Genomic DNA, 15,141 nt, shown 5'->3' with positions numbered 1-15,141 from the left:
AAAAAATCTTACCCTCCTCCAATTGTTATCATTTTGGAATCTGCCGCCATAAACAGTTCAGCTGAATGATGGACTTTAGAATCATTGTGCGAAGAATCCATACCCACCCAAGGGTATTTTGCTCGTTCAGGATATAAACTGAATAAGAAGGTTTCACCTGTTCCAAAATAAGCTTGTCTTTGTCCTTTATCATTTTTCAAGTTACGTTCACACCATCTTGTGGAGCAGTAGGCACCAAATACCTTATAACAAAAAGTACAAATGAATGTTTATTAAGCAGAGATTAAAAAAATAAATATTCTATAGAGAATACACTTACTTCATTGTTACATGTTTTTATCATTAAGAGGGTTGGTTCATGTTGTTCTACCCTTACATAAAACGTTGTCAAGGAACAACCATGCTCTTCTGTTGTATACAATAGGATTGGTTGATACATGGTGATCCGCATAGGCAGCCAGGACCATAACGTGAATAACTGTCACAAAATAAATGTACAAAAAATTAATAGAACTATTTTATATAATCACTGCCAGTATTTATAATTGCGCAAACATTAGTTCTCAATAATCTTCTAGTTGTTCAAGAATACAGCAAACTAAGTCATAGCAGAGGTAAACCATGCCTTTGACTGAAAAAAAATAATCAAGCCAAACAATATAAAAAGGAAGTATATTTATTCTTCTAATCTTTTACTCGGTTTTTTTTCTTTTTGAATAATTTTATTAAATCATGCGGATATGAAATTTGGTTTTTAAAACCTATTTGTTTGATGCTAATTTATATTTATATACAAAAATTAAGTTTTATATACATATATGTATATTGAACTCCTAAGTATAATTACTTATATTAATATAATAGTAATTAAATTAATATAATTAATCACTTATATTAATTTTAATTTACTTTTAAATATTTTTTGTGCTAAATGAGATTGTCAATATTTTTATATTCTTATATACCCTTAATATTAAAATAATTATCACATTCGGCTCTTTTGTTGTTTATCAATAACGATTTCGTAATTTAAAAATTTTTCTCTAAAAATCTGTGACACCAATACAAGAAAAAAGTATCAAGAAATACAATTTAAAAAATATTAAGAAATTAGATGCTTACACAAGATGCAAAACCATCATGCAAAAAGCAAGAACATCATTCAAATATAAAAGTAAATTGTATACAATATTATAAATTATGATAATAAGTAGATTAAGGTTGTGAAATGGTAACTTGATGAAGCAATGCACGTGATATGATAAGGGATCAATAAAATGTAAAATAAAAATGTGCATGTGACTACATATACATTGAATAGTGTTCAAACGGTTTAAAATTGTAACTACAAGTTTACTTTATTTATTATTGATGTTGCACACTAATTACATCAAAAAATATTCAAAAGGAGTGTGAGAAGAATGTAACAATAAAAATTAGTAGAGGTTGAAGGGAAGGAATTCCAGGAACAATCACTACAAATGCATGATAATAAGAGAGGGACAACATGCCGAATTAATAGCAGAGAATGGTAAAACTGAGCACATAATTTATTCAGAAGGAATACGAGTGAGTGCATCGTTCTCTTCAATATATAAATCAGGCCATACATCATTCAGTTCAATGTGTATACTCTGTAAGAAAATTAAACCTCAGGCAAGTAAGGAATACAATAGAGAATTGACAATGAAATTGCGACTACAAAAGCCGACTTAATCGATAATTACTAATTGTACTTATACCTTGAACGTGAATGACAATCATATATCATTTAGATCGATCTGGCCCTTTTTAAAATTTTGCTAGAAGATCTGCTAAACGACTGCCATTGTTCAATCGACATGAAATGTATCTTACAGATCTAAGCTAATATCAGTCTGATAATAGCCAAAGATAGAAATACCATGTTGACTAAATATCCTATTTAATATGTACTTCAAGGCGGTTGTATATACACCAATAACGACAATATCGACATGCCACAGAGAGGCGACCAGCGAACTACAGAAAACTCTGCTACTGCCGAACTTTTTATTCTTTGTGGATTAGTGTTGAACGGCCGTAAGTACTTACATCAGGCATATCTAGAATCTGGGAGCATATGCTTTGTATGGGATAAACCCCCATTGACAGAGCACGCGGTCCAGGACTGTGTGCACCCTACACCCATGACCATTAAATCCATCATCATTCCAGTAACGCAGCATGACACAAGACAACACAGAACCGTCAGTTATATTGGCATACAGCTTTGGTTCAACTTTACGTGTCAGAAAATAGGAATAAATATTATAACACTGGTTAAAACCATCGGAGACACAGAGCATAACAGGAAACATCGGCCACATTTTTCAAGTCTTTCCTCTAATATCACACAAAAAGTGTGGAGTAGGTATACGAATGAAACGCCCAACTCACTGTTAACCAGTGTAACCGATGCAATGATCTCAAAAAAGAAAATTAAATGATGTAATCAATGTGCTACCAAAGCATTGAAATTAATTAGTATATAAAATTAAAATAAGTTCGTTCCGAACATTCGCCGTTTGGTTTGTTTTTTTATACAGCTGTTACGACCAAAATGTGATATTGTACTGCGGATATACTGGAGTTTATGAAGCACGCTGCTGCATTCACTGATCGAAACTGATGTAGCGATTTGAAGCGCTTTCAACAGCTAATTTTTTTTGCACTTTTGCCTTTAAGAGATAAATTCGACCATCCTATCGATCAATGACAAGCAAACACATTTCGTGTAGCCTACCAGTAACAGTCACCATCTATATATTGAATTTTTCAACGTAAAACATATAAGTAGTAACAAATAAACATTTTCGATAGAATGTATGAATACAAATGTATATATTTCTTTTATTGTTACATTTGAGATATCATATTTGCGAAACACTGAAAGCCAGTGAAACCTAATATATAGAAGATATGATTTTATTGGAAGAAATTTTTGTTATTTTCTAATGTTCAAAAGGCAGTAACTGCAAGTGGATAGACGGTAACAGCAACAAAGCTGGCACGATAAGTGTAACAATGGGTGAGTATGAATGAATGTAACAGGTATAGTAGTTCAGGAACAGAGGGCAGAGCACATGAAACTAACAACACATTTCCCAAAAAGATAATTATACGATACCCTGTCTTTGTATGTGTCTTCACACTCTTTCTGAAAACAAAGTGAATCATTGAACAGCTTTTGCATAATTTGCATTCTGATACCCTAAGAAACTATTAACTTAACCCATCATCTTTGAAAAACGTCTACTTATATTATTCTACAGTAAGAAACATTAATCACGTAAACTATTGATACTAAACCTTTGAACCTGCAACATTTCTCACAAATAAGGAATCATTCGCAACATTTAACGATAAAAATAATGGGCTCACATATATGTACACTATCTTATGAATATAATCTCATACTTTGAAAATAAGTGGGAGAGTAATATCATTAACATGCCATATACTATCAAGTACTACAAAATTAACAGAGTATACCCCATAAGAATTGATCAGGAGGAGAAACAACCAGGTAGAATGAAATAAAATTTTAGCATGTACGTGAGTCCATACTTTGTTGGAAAAAATTTGTCAAGTATTCGGTGTTTTACACCGTCTTGGAAGGAAGAGGAATACAGATAACATACTTCTCGTATGGTGAGCGTGTGCGACATCATCTGAATGTTGACTTGAGACTGACTCGTCGGCAAATTGTCTGTGGATCGTGATCTAGCCAATGATTTGGATCCCGATATAACGCTTTTACTTTTTAGAGCCATTTCTGTGCGTAAAAATACCCTTGATATGTATGCTGAGCTGAGTCCACGTATCCCAAATGCTGTACGTAAAAATTTAGCTGGTGTTACCTATAAGTTTATAAATTATTAATATTTAACATTATATTGGTATAGATATAGATATAAATTGTTGTAACATATTTATTCCATATGAGATTGAAATAAACAATAGTCCGTGTTTAAGTGAGCTTAAAAAGAATTTGCTTTACTTATTATTTTATATGTAAAAATATCAAGAGAAAGCTATAATTAGTATGGGTTTTGAATGACTTCGCGTAGTGTAGATGATGCATCGGTAATGTGCTAAAGAATTTTTTACACTTCTACTTACCGGTGTTTGTCTGCAGAATTTCGAGAGAGCAGCGTCAATACCGTTCTTCGAAATTTCGTTCATCCATTCAGAGTTTTGCAGCGATGAATGCTTATAGAATAATAAAACTATAGCCATTGCTACACGATAGAAGACCTGAAACAAATAATGAGAAATTAATACTAATAATAATATAATACCACGAAGAATGATTCAGTTTTATAAATGTACAAAATATTACTTTCTGCACAACACACTAAGAAGAGCCAATATGCAAAAATGCACAAATCTAATCGACTTCTCACTGGCATACAGTCAACATTCGAATTCACCATTCATACTATTCCTGAAAAAGCATTCCATATTATACATATCTTTAACTCTATCCTTCTCTTGAATCGGAGCCAATAATATTTTTTAATGTACCATGAAAAGATGCGATAAAGAAGTATAAGTGTCTCAAGATGATCTCATTCGAATCTTGTAAATACCGACCTTGATGCCTTCGTGAAGGAAACAGTCCATAACCCTGACTAAATGCTGGAAAGGAAGAAGCTGCAAAATCCACCACATCCAATCCATGTAAATTCTTTCTGCTCTCGATCCAGAACAGTGCCTCGCCAAATGTACCGCTGCCGATTTCTTTAATGAAATATTACAGTCCTATATATTCTTAGAAATAAACCGCATATTCAATTTAAATGTATAAATGTAATTTTTACAAAACACCGAGACAAAGAAAGTTGTTTGCAGAAGGTTTAGCATCAACTTTAATTTTTCATACAAAATCATATACTCTAATAAATATACGCGAATAAATTGATTTATTTATATATAGTATATCCATAGATAAGCGATCAAAGTAAATCTCGTTAATTTCATATGTGTTCCAAAATGCAAATAAACATGAAATATAAATATGGTTGTATTTAAAAGATTGATAGTATTATTAAATAAATATAAGTTAATAATAATATAATATTATTAAATGTTATATCATATAACGTTTCATAATTAGCTTCGTAATATTTTCTAGTTCTGATCGTAGCTCTTTTACGCTCAGATTACTAATCATTATAAAATTTATGATTCATTCGCTAAGCATTAAGAAATAATTACATCTATACATATACTTGTTCCGTTCTAGTCTGTTTAATGTAGAAATGATTTGTGTATGATGCATTTACAGACATCTATGACAACACCAATCAGTCAGAAAACCGTTTAAAAACGAAGCTGAAGACACGGCTGCTATTTCCTGGTAAACATTGTATCTATAAGTAAAATAAGAATCATTTCGAGCCAAACAAGCCAGAACGGTCGTTTCATGATTCATCTTAGACAATTTGTGCCCAGAGCTACATACCACGTGCTTTTTAGTGATTTGTTCGACGGTTTTCCAGGTAACCTCGTAGAGGAGTTTCGTTTGCGTAATGAACATCTTGTCTTTAGCGGCGACCAAGCTGGCCATACAATGATAACACTCCTCCTCTGTAACAGATGGATGGAAAACGGTAATCTCGTGAACATTTCTGATTTCATTCTAATAATAAACCTGGGATTCTATCCAACCGCGTGCCTAACATCTTAATTTATGCGAACGAGCAAGAAATTCGACTTACGGCACGCGATGTGAATTTCCATTGTATCGGTGGAACAAATGGGAAGAGAAAGAAGCTTTCTTGGAAGACCCGTCCTTCTTTCATCCTACGTATTCTTAAGGGAGAGGCGGACGATTTATTTATTTATACGCTCACCTGGCATAAAGTGTAGTAGAAGAGCCGTGATGGGATAAAGAGAAGGACTGTAGGTGATATCAGGACAAGCGTATCCCAGCACAGACACAATCCTGTCCGCAACGCTCCTGCCTTTTCTCGTCAGGTGGTACGACAGGCAATGAGTGCTGTCCACGAACGGTGGTAGCATGATTGATTTTTCCGGTAGTTCTGTAAACAAGTAATTCCATACATCAGTCGTCGCTGCTAAAAACAAATAAGTTTAATCGGAACGACTGGAGCACCACATCTGGTCTAACGAGATTCGATGGAAAATTATCAGCGGAGTATCTGATAATTAGAACGCGAATATTTATGCATTTATCAAATTGTAAATAATCGTAATGCAATAAATCGTGGAAGAAATATTTTTGTAAAATACGTTTTTATGAAACCGGTAAGTTTTCATTCGATAATGTCTCCTTATCTAAAGAAGAATTAAAAGGAATAAATTAATTTGCATTATATATAAATATAGTAATATAACAATATAGCAATATAATAGCAATATAGAACATTTAAAAAAGTACAACGTTAATGTGTTGTAGTTAAGTAGAGTTACATTAATCTATTTTAAATATTTTGTACGCCGCATTTAGCTGCTTACAGTAGTTGAATTCATTGTCTATTGATCGTTTTTCTCACCGACTGAGTAAAGGTGCTACGCATCATCTTTTTCTAACAATAAATATACGTCCATAACGTAGAACACTACAATTCGAATATACGAACTCTCGAACCCACGTATCAGATTTATAAAATCACGCGAACTTAAGATGATTTAGCTTACGATGACTAAAGTAATATATGTATAAAAGAAAGTTATTGAACATACAGTAAAGTAAATGCCACCAATAATTTACAATGAAATAAACAATTACGAAAATATATAAGCACTTTTTTTAATCATTTGTTGGAATAATTTATCCTTATATTTTGTAAAAGCCTAAACATTATAACGTAGAATGATAATAGTACCGCAGTCAATTACGATCTTATAAATATTGGTCTCATAAAAGTAGATGGATGAAAATCGCTTTAGGACCGATATTTACGATTCAGGGTATTTGCATTCTAAAAAAAAAAGGCGTAAAAAGGAAGGGCGCTGTAGTAAGACACTTTGAACATTTGCATTTTTGTTCCATTTAAAGGAAAAACGTCAGATGTTTGAACAACGAAGAAAATGAATTGTTTTCAATCAGCTTGTAATTATGAACACATATTTTTGCATAATAATTTACTAACTAATAATATTAATAGAGTGATAAATGCTAAGTGTATATTACAGACTTCCTTCGCACAGTTCTTTATAATCTTACGATTTTAGGTCGAACAAGACAACATATATATATATGTAACGTCGTAAATCTCTGGATAATTCAGGTGATCGATTCTAATGTCTAAAAATCGAGTTTATTGTGAAGCACAGGAGTAAACAACAATTAATATCAATCTATAACAGTAAACAATAAATAACAAGTTCTGTGCAATGTCTACCTGAAAATCGAGAATCGATTTTCAACGTCCTGAGCTACCGATCTTTCTCCGTCAATCTTCAATATTTTAAATAATTATTCTGTAATCTTGTCTGTCTCTGATGTTGCTCTCTGTCCGCCCGTTTGGGAAATGAGTGTCTCTCGAAATGGTTGTCCGTAAATCAAAAGAAGGTCGCTCTGTCCGTGAAACAAAGAAAGTCGTGCTATCCGTAAACAGAGAGAGTCCCAATAGCACGTGAACTCTAGGGAGTTATATGTATATAGTTTGTAAAATTTATTTATAAATCTTTGTTTCATTATCAAATTTGTCAAATTAGATATCATTATCAAAGTTACTATCGGCAATGGCTTACAGGTAAACTGGTCGTTTCTTATCTAATTTTATTTACTAAAAAGTTGTAGAGGCAAGCAACTTTGATATACTCGTAAGATAATTATAACTATGTTGCTTTTTGTAGAAAAATTCTAAATCGACTTAACCCTCAAATGGTAGGGTTAAATACGTGTTACGTAACAGATAAGATCCGGTTAAAGAAACAAGTAGAACGTACGTTTTATCTAATGAAAACATGCAACCGTATTTGAGTTTACGTTAAGTTAATTTATTATTATTATTACTCCAAAATTGTAAACCGCAAAATAACTAGTAGTTATTTAATTATATATTATTATATATTATTATTCCGGAATTTTATGTTAGTTAAGCAAAAAGGGAAGAAGCAATAAATTATATGAAACTTATGTAACGAGATTTGGTGTACAAGGAAGAAAGCTTTCTACGTGAAACGTGATAGCTTTTGCTATCATGCAAATGACAGATTTTGGGCAAAAAAACATTCCGACTGTACGTGCAAGCTTCACGTATCGAGACGCTAATAATACATGTGTGTAGATAGATTTTCAGCTCGTTATTATTAGAATAGCAAATAACTTTGTACAGCTTCTGACTTTAATAATTCCTAAGAAAACGCGTTAAATTCTTATAAATTTCCAATAGTAACATATCAAGCAATATAGTTTCTTCTGCATCATAAGTATTTATAATTGTAATACTTCATTTTTGTTACAAAAGAAAATAATTTTAGCATTATAAAGTCTTTTTCCGTTGGGTCATTTTTGCTAATGAATAATGAATACCCATTATCTGGTTTATTTGCTTCTCAATTAGGAGGCACTTCTTGTCAATCCTGACAACACATTCAAATTTTCAATGTTACCTGAAGGATTTGGAGTATTTTTTGTCGACAAAGTTCTATCTTAGTTTCTTTTAAGGTATTCGTCAACAGTTAATAAAGATAAAGCGAAGCACTCTGACTTCCATTCTTTAATTCGCATTCATAAAACTATAAATTTGCATAAAAGTCCACAAGTTTATTGGTATCTTTGAGATATGAAAATTACATGAAGCGTGTAATATTTAGTTATTCGAAACAAACCTGTAGTTCCAAATACTTGATTGACCATATCCCAATAGAATCCATCGAGCATGTTTTTCCCATGTGCGTGTTGGTTGCAAAGGGCTGGCCACAATTGCGCTCTGATCCCGTTGTTCAATGGCCACGCGTTTTCCCTTATGATCATCTTAGCCTCCCTCTTTCTGCCGGCCTGGAGAAGCGCATTGACCTCGTTGAAGGTCTTCAGCGTTTGCTTCTTGCTGGTGGGCGACTCTGGCTGTATGACGATGTTCGTCGTGTCGACGTGCGGCGGGAATGCGTCGTCGACATCGACATCCGCCTCCTCCTCGAGTACCGGCAGCATATTCGGCAGATTGTCCGTCGAGGAGGGTGTCTGTGTGACTAACATCGCACTACGGCGTGAGATTCTTCTTCATGGTGCCGTTCTCCGTTACTCTTTATACTAATATTTACGTCATATCCTGGGATGTTTCAATTTTCATCTGAAATGAAAGAAAAAATACCGTGTCTTAGAGAGTACAATGTACAGATATATTACATAGAATAAAATATCTTTTATAATTCAATTTAGGATTGAGGAAAAAATAAGACGCGATCCCACACTGCTAAGTTGAATTGCCCTTCGAAATTTTTATATTTTAATCTCGCTTTGCTTTCATTTGATCTTTTTAAGTGTTTCTTTAGTTTTAAAGTATGTAATCGTTAAACATCATTGGCTTGAGCACGACCTATATTTATCTTTATTAATTGATATAATGCTAAAAAGCAAGTGGGAAATATACATATAAATAAGAATTGTCTATAAATAATATTATTACATATTAAATAGTCTTTTTAATACAATTACTTTGAACGTTCAAAGAGGCTTAGGATCAATATGGAAATACACTTGTAGTGATTAATAATTTAAATATATAATGAGTAAGTAAACATTCATAATAAAAGTGATATGTATTACTATTTAATTTTATTTGTTGATTAAATTTTCAATGAATATAATTCTATTTACTTCGAGAAGCAGCCAAATACGTTAGACGCAATATATAAAAATATAATGTTTTGCTACCTATTTTTAAATTTGCTCGTTATCGAAGATGGGGAAGTTTTAGTATGCCCAATGTCTATTTGGATAATCAGTTGTGTTGTAAAATTAATTCTTGCGTATGTCCCTTAGTAATTTATTTAATTAAATACATACGTCTGAATAAAGTAAAACTTTGATTATTTATATTAATTGGAAGTAAAAATTATTACTAAAATTACTATAAGTTGATATTGTAAAGCAAATTATTTACCTAATTTCAAAATTACAAATTATTTATTGCACAATTACCCAGTTTAATCAATGTCTCAATCATAATTCCGCCATATTCAAATTAATTTGCTATTTCGCATTTCGTTCTTCGTGTTAGTGTTGCGCACACTACTATACCGACGAATTCAGAACGATAAGCCAGCGATATACGAGCACGTAAGTTGACGTAAACATAGAATGTTTGTTTCCCTTTGCTAGATGGCACTGTACAGATTATCGAACATTCGATTGAACAGTGTTCGACTATCTCGTGAAGGTAGTAATATCTTACCTCCTATAATTTTCCACAGTAGATGCTTACAATATAAATATTCAATAAACGCATCAAAGAACGAAAAATCAATTTTTCATTCGAACCTGAAGTAACTCACAAACAGTCAAATAACATTTATCGTAACAACTATACATACTGTTATAGAATTACGTATGTTACAATTTCCAATTATACTGACGATTTTGTAATCTTGTAAATTGCTTCTTTTCCTAATTATACATGTCCACTTTCGAAAGCCATTTTTCGACTAGAGTAAGAGAGTTCAAGACCGTACGACGACATACGTTTCCAAGAATCTTCCGTAAACATTCCCATAATAACCGTGACTGTAGTTAAACGTATCATCGCTTGGGCCGCGATGCGCTTAATCGTTCTAACGCTCGTTCGAGCAAGAAGAGAAGCGAAGAAAAAATAAGATGGAAAAGAATTATCTAAGTCAACGCATTTTTCGCGTTTGCCGTGTGTAATATATATATTTCGTTGACGTCGATTTGCTGGTTACTTTGCAACTGAAATCAATTGTCTCCTGTAAAGATGCCAGCATAAACAAGACTCGCGACCAAGCGTCCCTTCTCATATTTCTAGACGATGACAACAATCGCTTGCTTCGTCAGAGTTTTTTTATTTCTCCATTCATATGACAGAGCGAGGGGAGTTTGTTTTACAGAGAGCGAATTGATTTCTCTGTAACTTCCTCCTCGAAAAATTTAAAAAGTAGGAATTTATAATATTACACAAATAAATTGTAATTACAAATTATATAAATTATTGGCCTCTCGCCATAACCAATGGGATGCCCTAAATGTTTAAAGTAGGACATGAGAAAAAATCTCTCATATGTGGTATTGGTTTTCAAACCTTGTCAAACTTTCAAGTTAACGACAGTGATACTATCACGTAGTATGAGAATGATCGATGCTTGTAGAAGAAGAATCGAATGGTACTAGTTGAAAAGCATGGTGGTAAAGTCCGATTCGCGCGGGACGAAGAGTGTCGATCAGACAATGACCTCGACAACGTGTTTCTAAAGGAGTCAGCCAGCAGGAGACAATGGATATATAATATCGCCTATAATTAGCCTCGTTAAAGCTGTCTCTAATAATAAGCAAAACAGCCAGATGCAAAACCGTGAGCGGCGATAATCAGTCGGTGTACTTAATGGATATTAATAAAATGCGCGAGTTATCTTGCAGCCACAAACACATTTAATGCTTATCGACCATGTGCAACTAGGGAACATTACCGCACACAATCCGTGGAGGACTACTCGCGAGATAAAGCCTTTTACGACGATGCTCGCTGAAGCCTGGAGGCTGCTCAGCAAACGGAATTCCCTTATCAAGACATATTTAACCCTTTGCCTACAGCACATGGAATTAATCTCGGTAAACAAATTATTGACGGTAAATGAATATCCAAACAAACCGAAATTTTATTTGACCAACGTTTTAGAATTACTCGTTACAGTTCCTGTCAAGTAATCATAATTCAGATTTACAGAATCATTAATTACTGGGCCGCGAATGTTTATGAAAATTTATATTTTTATCGGCATGGATAAAGATTCTTAGGAAAAAAAAGATGAAATCATTACGCTCGAGCTGAGCAGTGCGCATCTTCTAAAAAAGAGAATGACCATTTGACGCTGGTCGATTAATAATAACGAGACGCGACGCAGCAAAGTGTGCCGCATGAAACCAGACATCTATTTTAATATCAGCGTACGACAATTCGGTACGTGAAGAAAATTGGCCTAGTAATGAGAAGCCCGGAGTGGTTTACATAAAATTTTACAATGAATTCGATGATTGGATTCCGTTGGACGGGATCAACACACGCAAAAGCAGAGGCTGGGGACTCGCGGTTGCCGCGCCAGATAAATATTATTGCAAGTCTGAAGCGCTCGAACCACTTGATAGTATAAATATATCTCATCGAAGACGAGGGCAAACACGCGAACACGCCAACGTTGCATTGTTGAATACGCTAAGCAAACAAGATCGGGCCTATAGGCCGTGATAACTGACAAATTTGCATAATTCCATTAACTCATGATACGCGGTGTTCGCATGGTAATTCAACGTGTGTCTTCCGAGTGGAATCTCGCTTTCGATTCCAGCGTGATCGCCGCCAAGTGCAACAATTATTACACGGGACAATTGCCGACGCTATTCCGAGTACTTACTTAGAGAATTAGACTATGCAGCCTGTTGTTGCTCGATCAGGCTCAATGACACATCTCTATTGGATTTCTCTGCACGGATTCTCGTGTATTTCTGTTGTCAAATGACTAATACGCGAATGACAGTAACAATGAAACGCGTATGATAAAGCAATGAATCGTCACATATTTTTTTTTTCTCCTTTAAACATTGAATATACAGAGAGAAAGAAGAAGTATATATTAAATTTTGAAAACATATAGCATTCGTTGAAACAGATAATTGGTATACAATGAATATTTTTCAATTTGTAAAGCATTTTCATTTATGAGTATTTGTCTGGAATTAGAAGTAGGTCGATGTAGAAGTTTAAAGAGCGAATAGAGAATTGTTGTTGGAAAATAGTACAAATTTCTGGGATCGTTTGATTTATAATTTGTTGTAACAATAAGTAATATCCGATCTGAAAGCTTGGTATAATCGTTTTCGAACACCTAGTATATGTATGTAGGTCAGAGATAAAGAGAAGGCTTGTAGATTAAAAGATAATGCAAGCATTCCCATGAATTCTTTCTTTTTTTAATGAAATTGTTAGGATGTAGATGAACCAAGCGGAGGATTGCTTCATTTTTGTTTAAAAAAAATTTTTTTAAACAAAAAAAGAAAACCTCGAAAAGATATTGATCTTGGCAATAATTTAAGCGTATAAATTATAATTATTCAAATATTTCGCATTATGGATTTTACTCGATAAATACAGAAAGGTATGGAACAATCTCTTACATATACGATCTTATATTTGATTTTGAAAATCCAAGGAGCGCACGTATATTGAAAAAAAGATCATATCTTTAAGATTGACATATCTTACTTATAGATTAGTATTCTTACCTAACTTCAGATTTTAAACATTGACCAATAAAAATAATTTCAATGTCGTCTAATTTTATGCATCAATTTTGTGTTTATTCGTATGTAATATAATGAATATGTTCCTATTTATTAAACCCTACACAAACAAAAACATTATTGTGTAATTTGTGTTTATTTTCTAAGAAATGCCGCTATTATCAGTTTCTCAAGCAAATAAATGGTTATGTATGTATACATAGCACGAGTTTTCTTAAATAACTAAATAATATTATAACAATACATGTTTACTTTTGCTATTAGAACTATTTTATCTCAGAAGATACCATATAAATGTCACTAACGACCACTGGCCCACCGCAGTCCCAATGCCCGAAGGGCACGCCCGAGGCGAGCTCATGACGCTGCCCGCTACGCTCCCCTCTGGAGTCGAGGCCACACCTGGCTCCCTTCGCCTGACATTACCCTCTTCAGTCCCGAGCCCCTACCCCTTACCATATCCTTCGCCACTCCGACAAACTGTTGCACTGTCGCTACGTTGGTCAACACGTTGTGGAATTCGTCGGCTCTCGACGGATAGTAACACCGCAAGGAGGTATCACGGGCCAGTCTAATCAGGTCGGCATCGTTGGTGAGCCGGTCTATTTGCACTCCCTGTCCATTCGAAAACGCCGCCCGATACGCTGCGTACTGGTCTTCCACCTTAAATTGCGCGGATGAGACGGTATCTATATTTCCATTTAGAGCATGTTGTTCCTTGTTGTGGACCACAGCAGCCGCTGTCAGCCAGTCCATTTTGTTGGATCGGGAAGAGGGCCCGCTCAATATATCATACAAGGAAGTACCGGAGTACTCCGCATACCGGTTCTAAGTTGTGTCCACTTCGTTACACGCCTCGCCAGCCATGGAGAAGAACAGCGTTTCCGTTTATATTAAGAAGCGCCCTCACGAAGTTATCCATCTCGAAGTCATCCAACCTCGGGAACTGTGTCCACCTCAGGAACCTCGTTCGCAACCGCCCCCGCCGGGGTGTCGCTAGTCTCCTTCACTTGGCACGGATCAATAACACGAGATCGCTGATGAACCAGCGTCACCAAGCTCTGAACCTTCTCCCCCGGAGTGGTGCGAGATCGGAGGATGCGCGTTGTCTTTGTCCTCAATTTCTCGAGCATAGGAACCGACACCCGCTCACTCCTGTCCTCCGGACCGGTGCTTGTACTCCGGCTGATGACACGCTCCTTCTTCTTAAATCCGAGTACGTCGCGCTCCTTGGCATCCGGGACCAACAGTAGCCTCCTCCTACAGTGTAGGCTTCCTCCTGTTGAACCGAGATGGAGCCGCCGCATGGGCAGCGTTCATCTCCGGTCTTCTCCGCGCACGAAGCGTCCCACAGCGCTGTTTCCATGTCACTGACGTCTCCATCGAAGAACCGCCCTCGACTCTGCTTTCGGAGCAAGGGCTTGGGGGATCTATACCCTTTTAAATGCTAAATTATTTTTATTTCTTAAATTGTAATAACATAAAATAGCATAATATTCATAGAGAATCACATAATCCAACATAACTGATACAATAGCTAACGGAGAAACAAGTACATCAGTAATAATTCTTAAAAGATAAGTAACATGACGTGTGTATCGTAAAAGCGTACAAGTGTTTACTTTGGTTCTGGACGAACCAATCATATTTCTTCGAGAAAGTTATACCGAGTC

General features: G+C 34.8%; 1 protein-coding gene across 4 annotated transcripts in view; it reads right to left on the bottom strand.

Moving 5' to 3' along the window:
* The window catches only part of LOC132904824 (GTPase-activating protein skywalker), a 43,906-nt gene that overhangs the window by 6,108 nt on the left and 22,657 nt on the right, over positions 1-15,141 (bottom strand). Inside the window, exons 2-11 of one of the 4 annotated variants that reach the window (XM_060955578.1) lie at positions 8,830-9,290; positions 5,880-6,068; positions 5,489-5,613; positions 4,618-4,764; positions 4,144-4,278; positions 3,663-3,881; positions 3,149-3,178; positions 2,074-2,160; positions 320-478; positions 13-242 (exon numbers count right to left, since the gene is read on the bottom strand). In XM_060955578.1, the coding sequence (XP_060811561.1) occupies positions 13-242; positions 320-478; positions 2,074-2,160; positions 3,149-3,178; positions 3,663-3,881; positions 4,144-4,278; positions 4,618-4,764; positions 5,489-5,613; positions 5,880-6,068; positions 8,830-9,196 (1,688 nt within the window). In that variant the 5' untranslated portion in view covers positions 9,197-9,290. The remainder of the gene's footprint in view (positions 1-12; positions 243-319; positions 479-2,073; positions 2,161-3,148; positions 3,179-3,662; positions 3,882-4,143; positions 4,279-4,617; positions 4,765-5,488; positions 5,614-5,879; positions 6,069-8,829; positions 9,291-15,141) is intronic. The other 3 variants (XM_060955580.1, XM_060955579.1, XM_060955581.1) reach the window with 3 other exon arrangements.

This window comes from Bombus pascuorum, chromosome 3 (assembly GCF_905332965.1).
Source record: "Bombus pascuorum chromosome 3, iyBomPasc1.1, whole genome shotgun sequence".
NCBI lineage: Eukaryota > Metazoa > Arthropoda > Insecta > Hymenoptera > Apidae > Bombus > Bombus pascuorum.
Note: the sequence above shows the minus strand (reverse complement) of the source record. Positions and strands in the feature narration are given on the sequence as shown.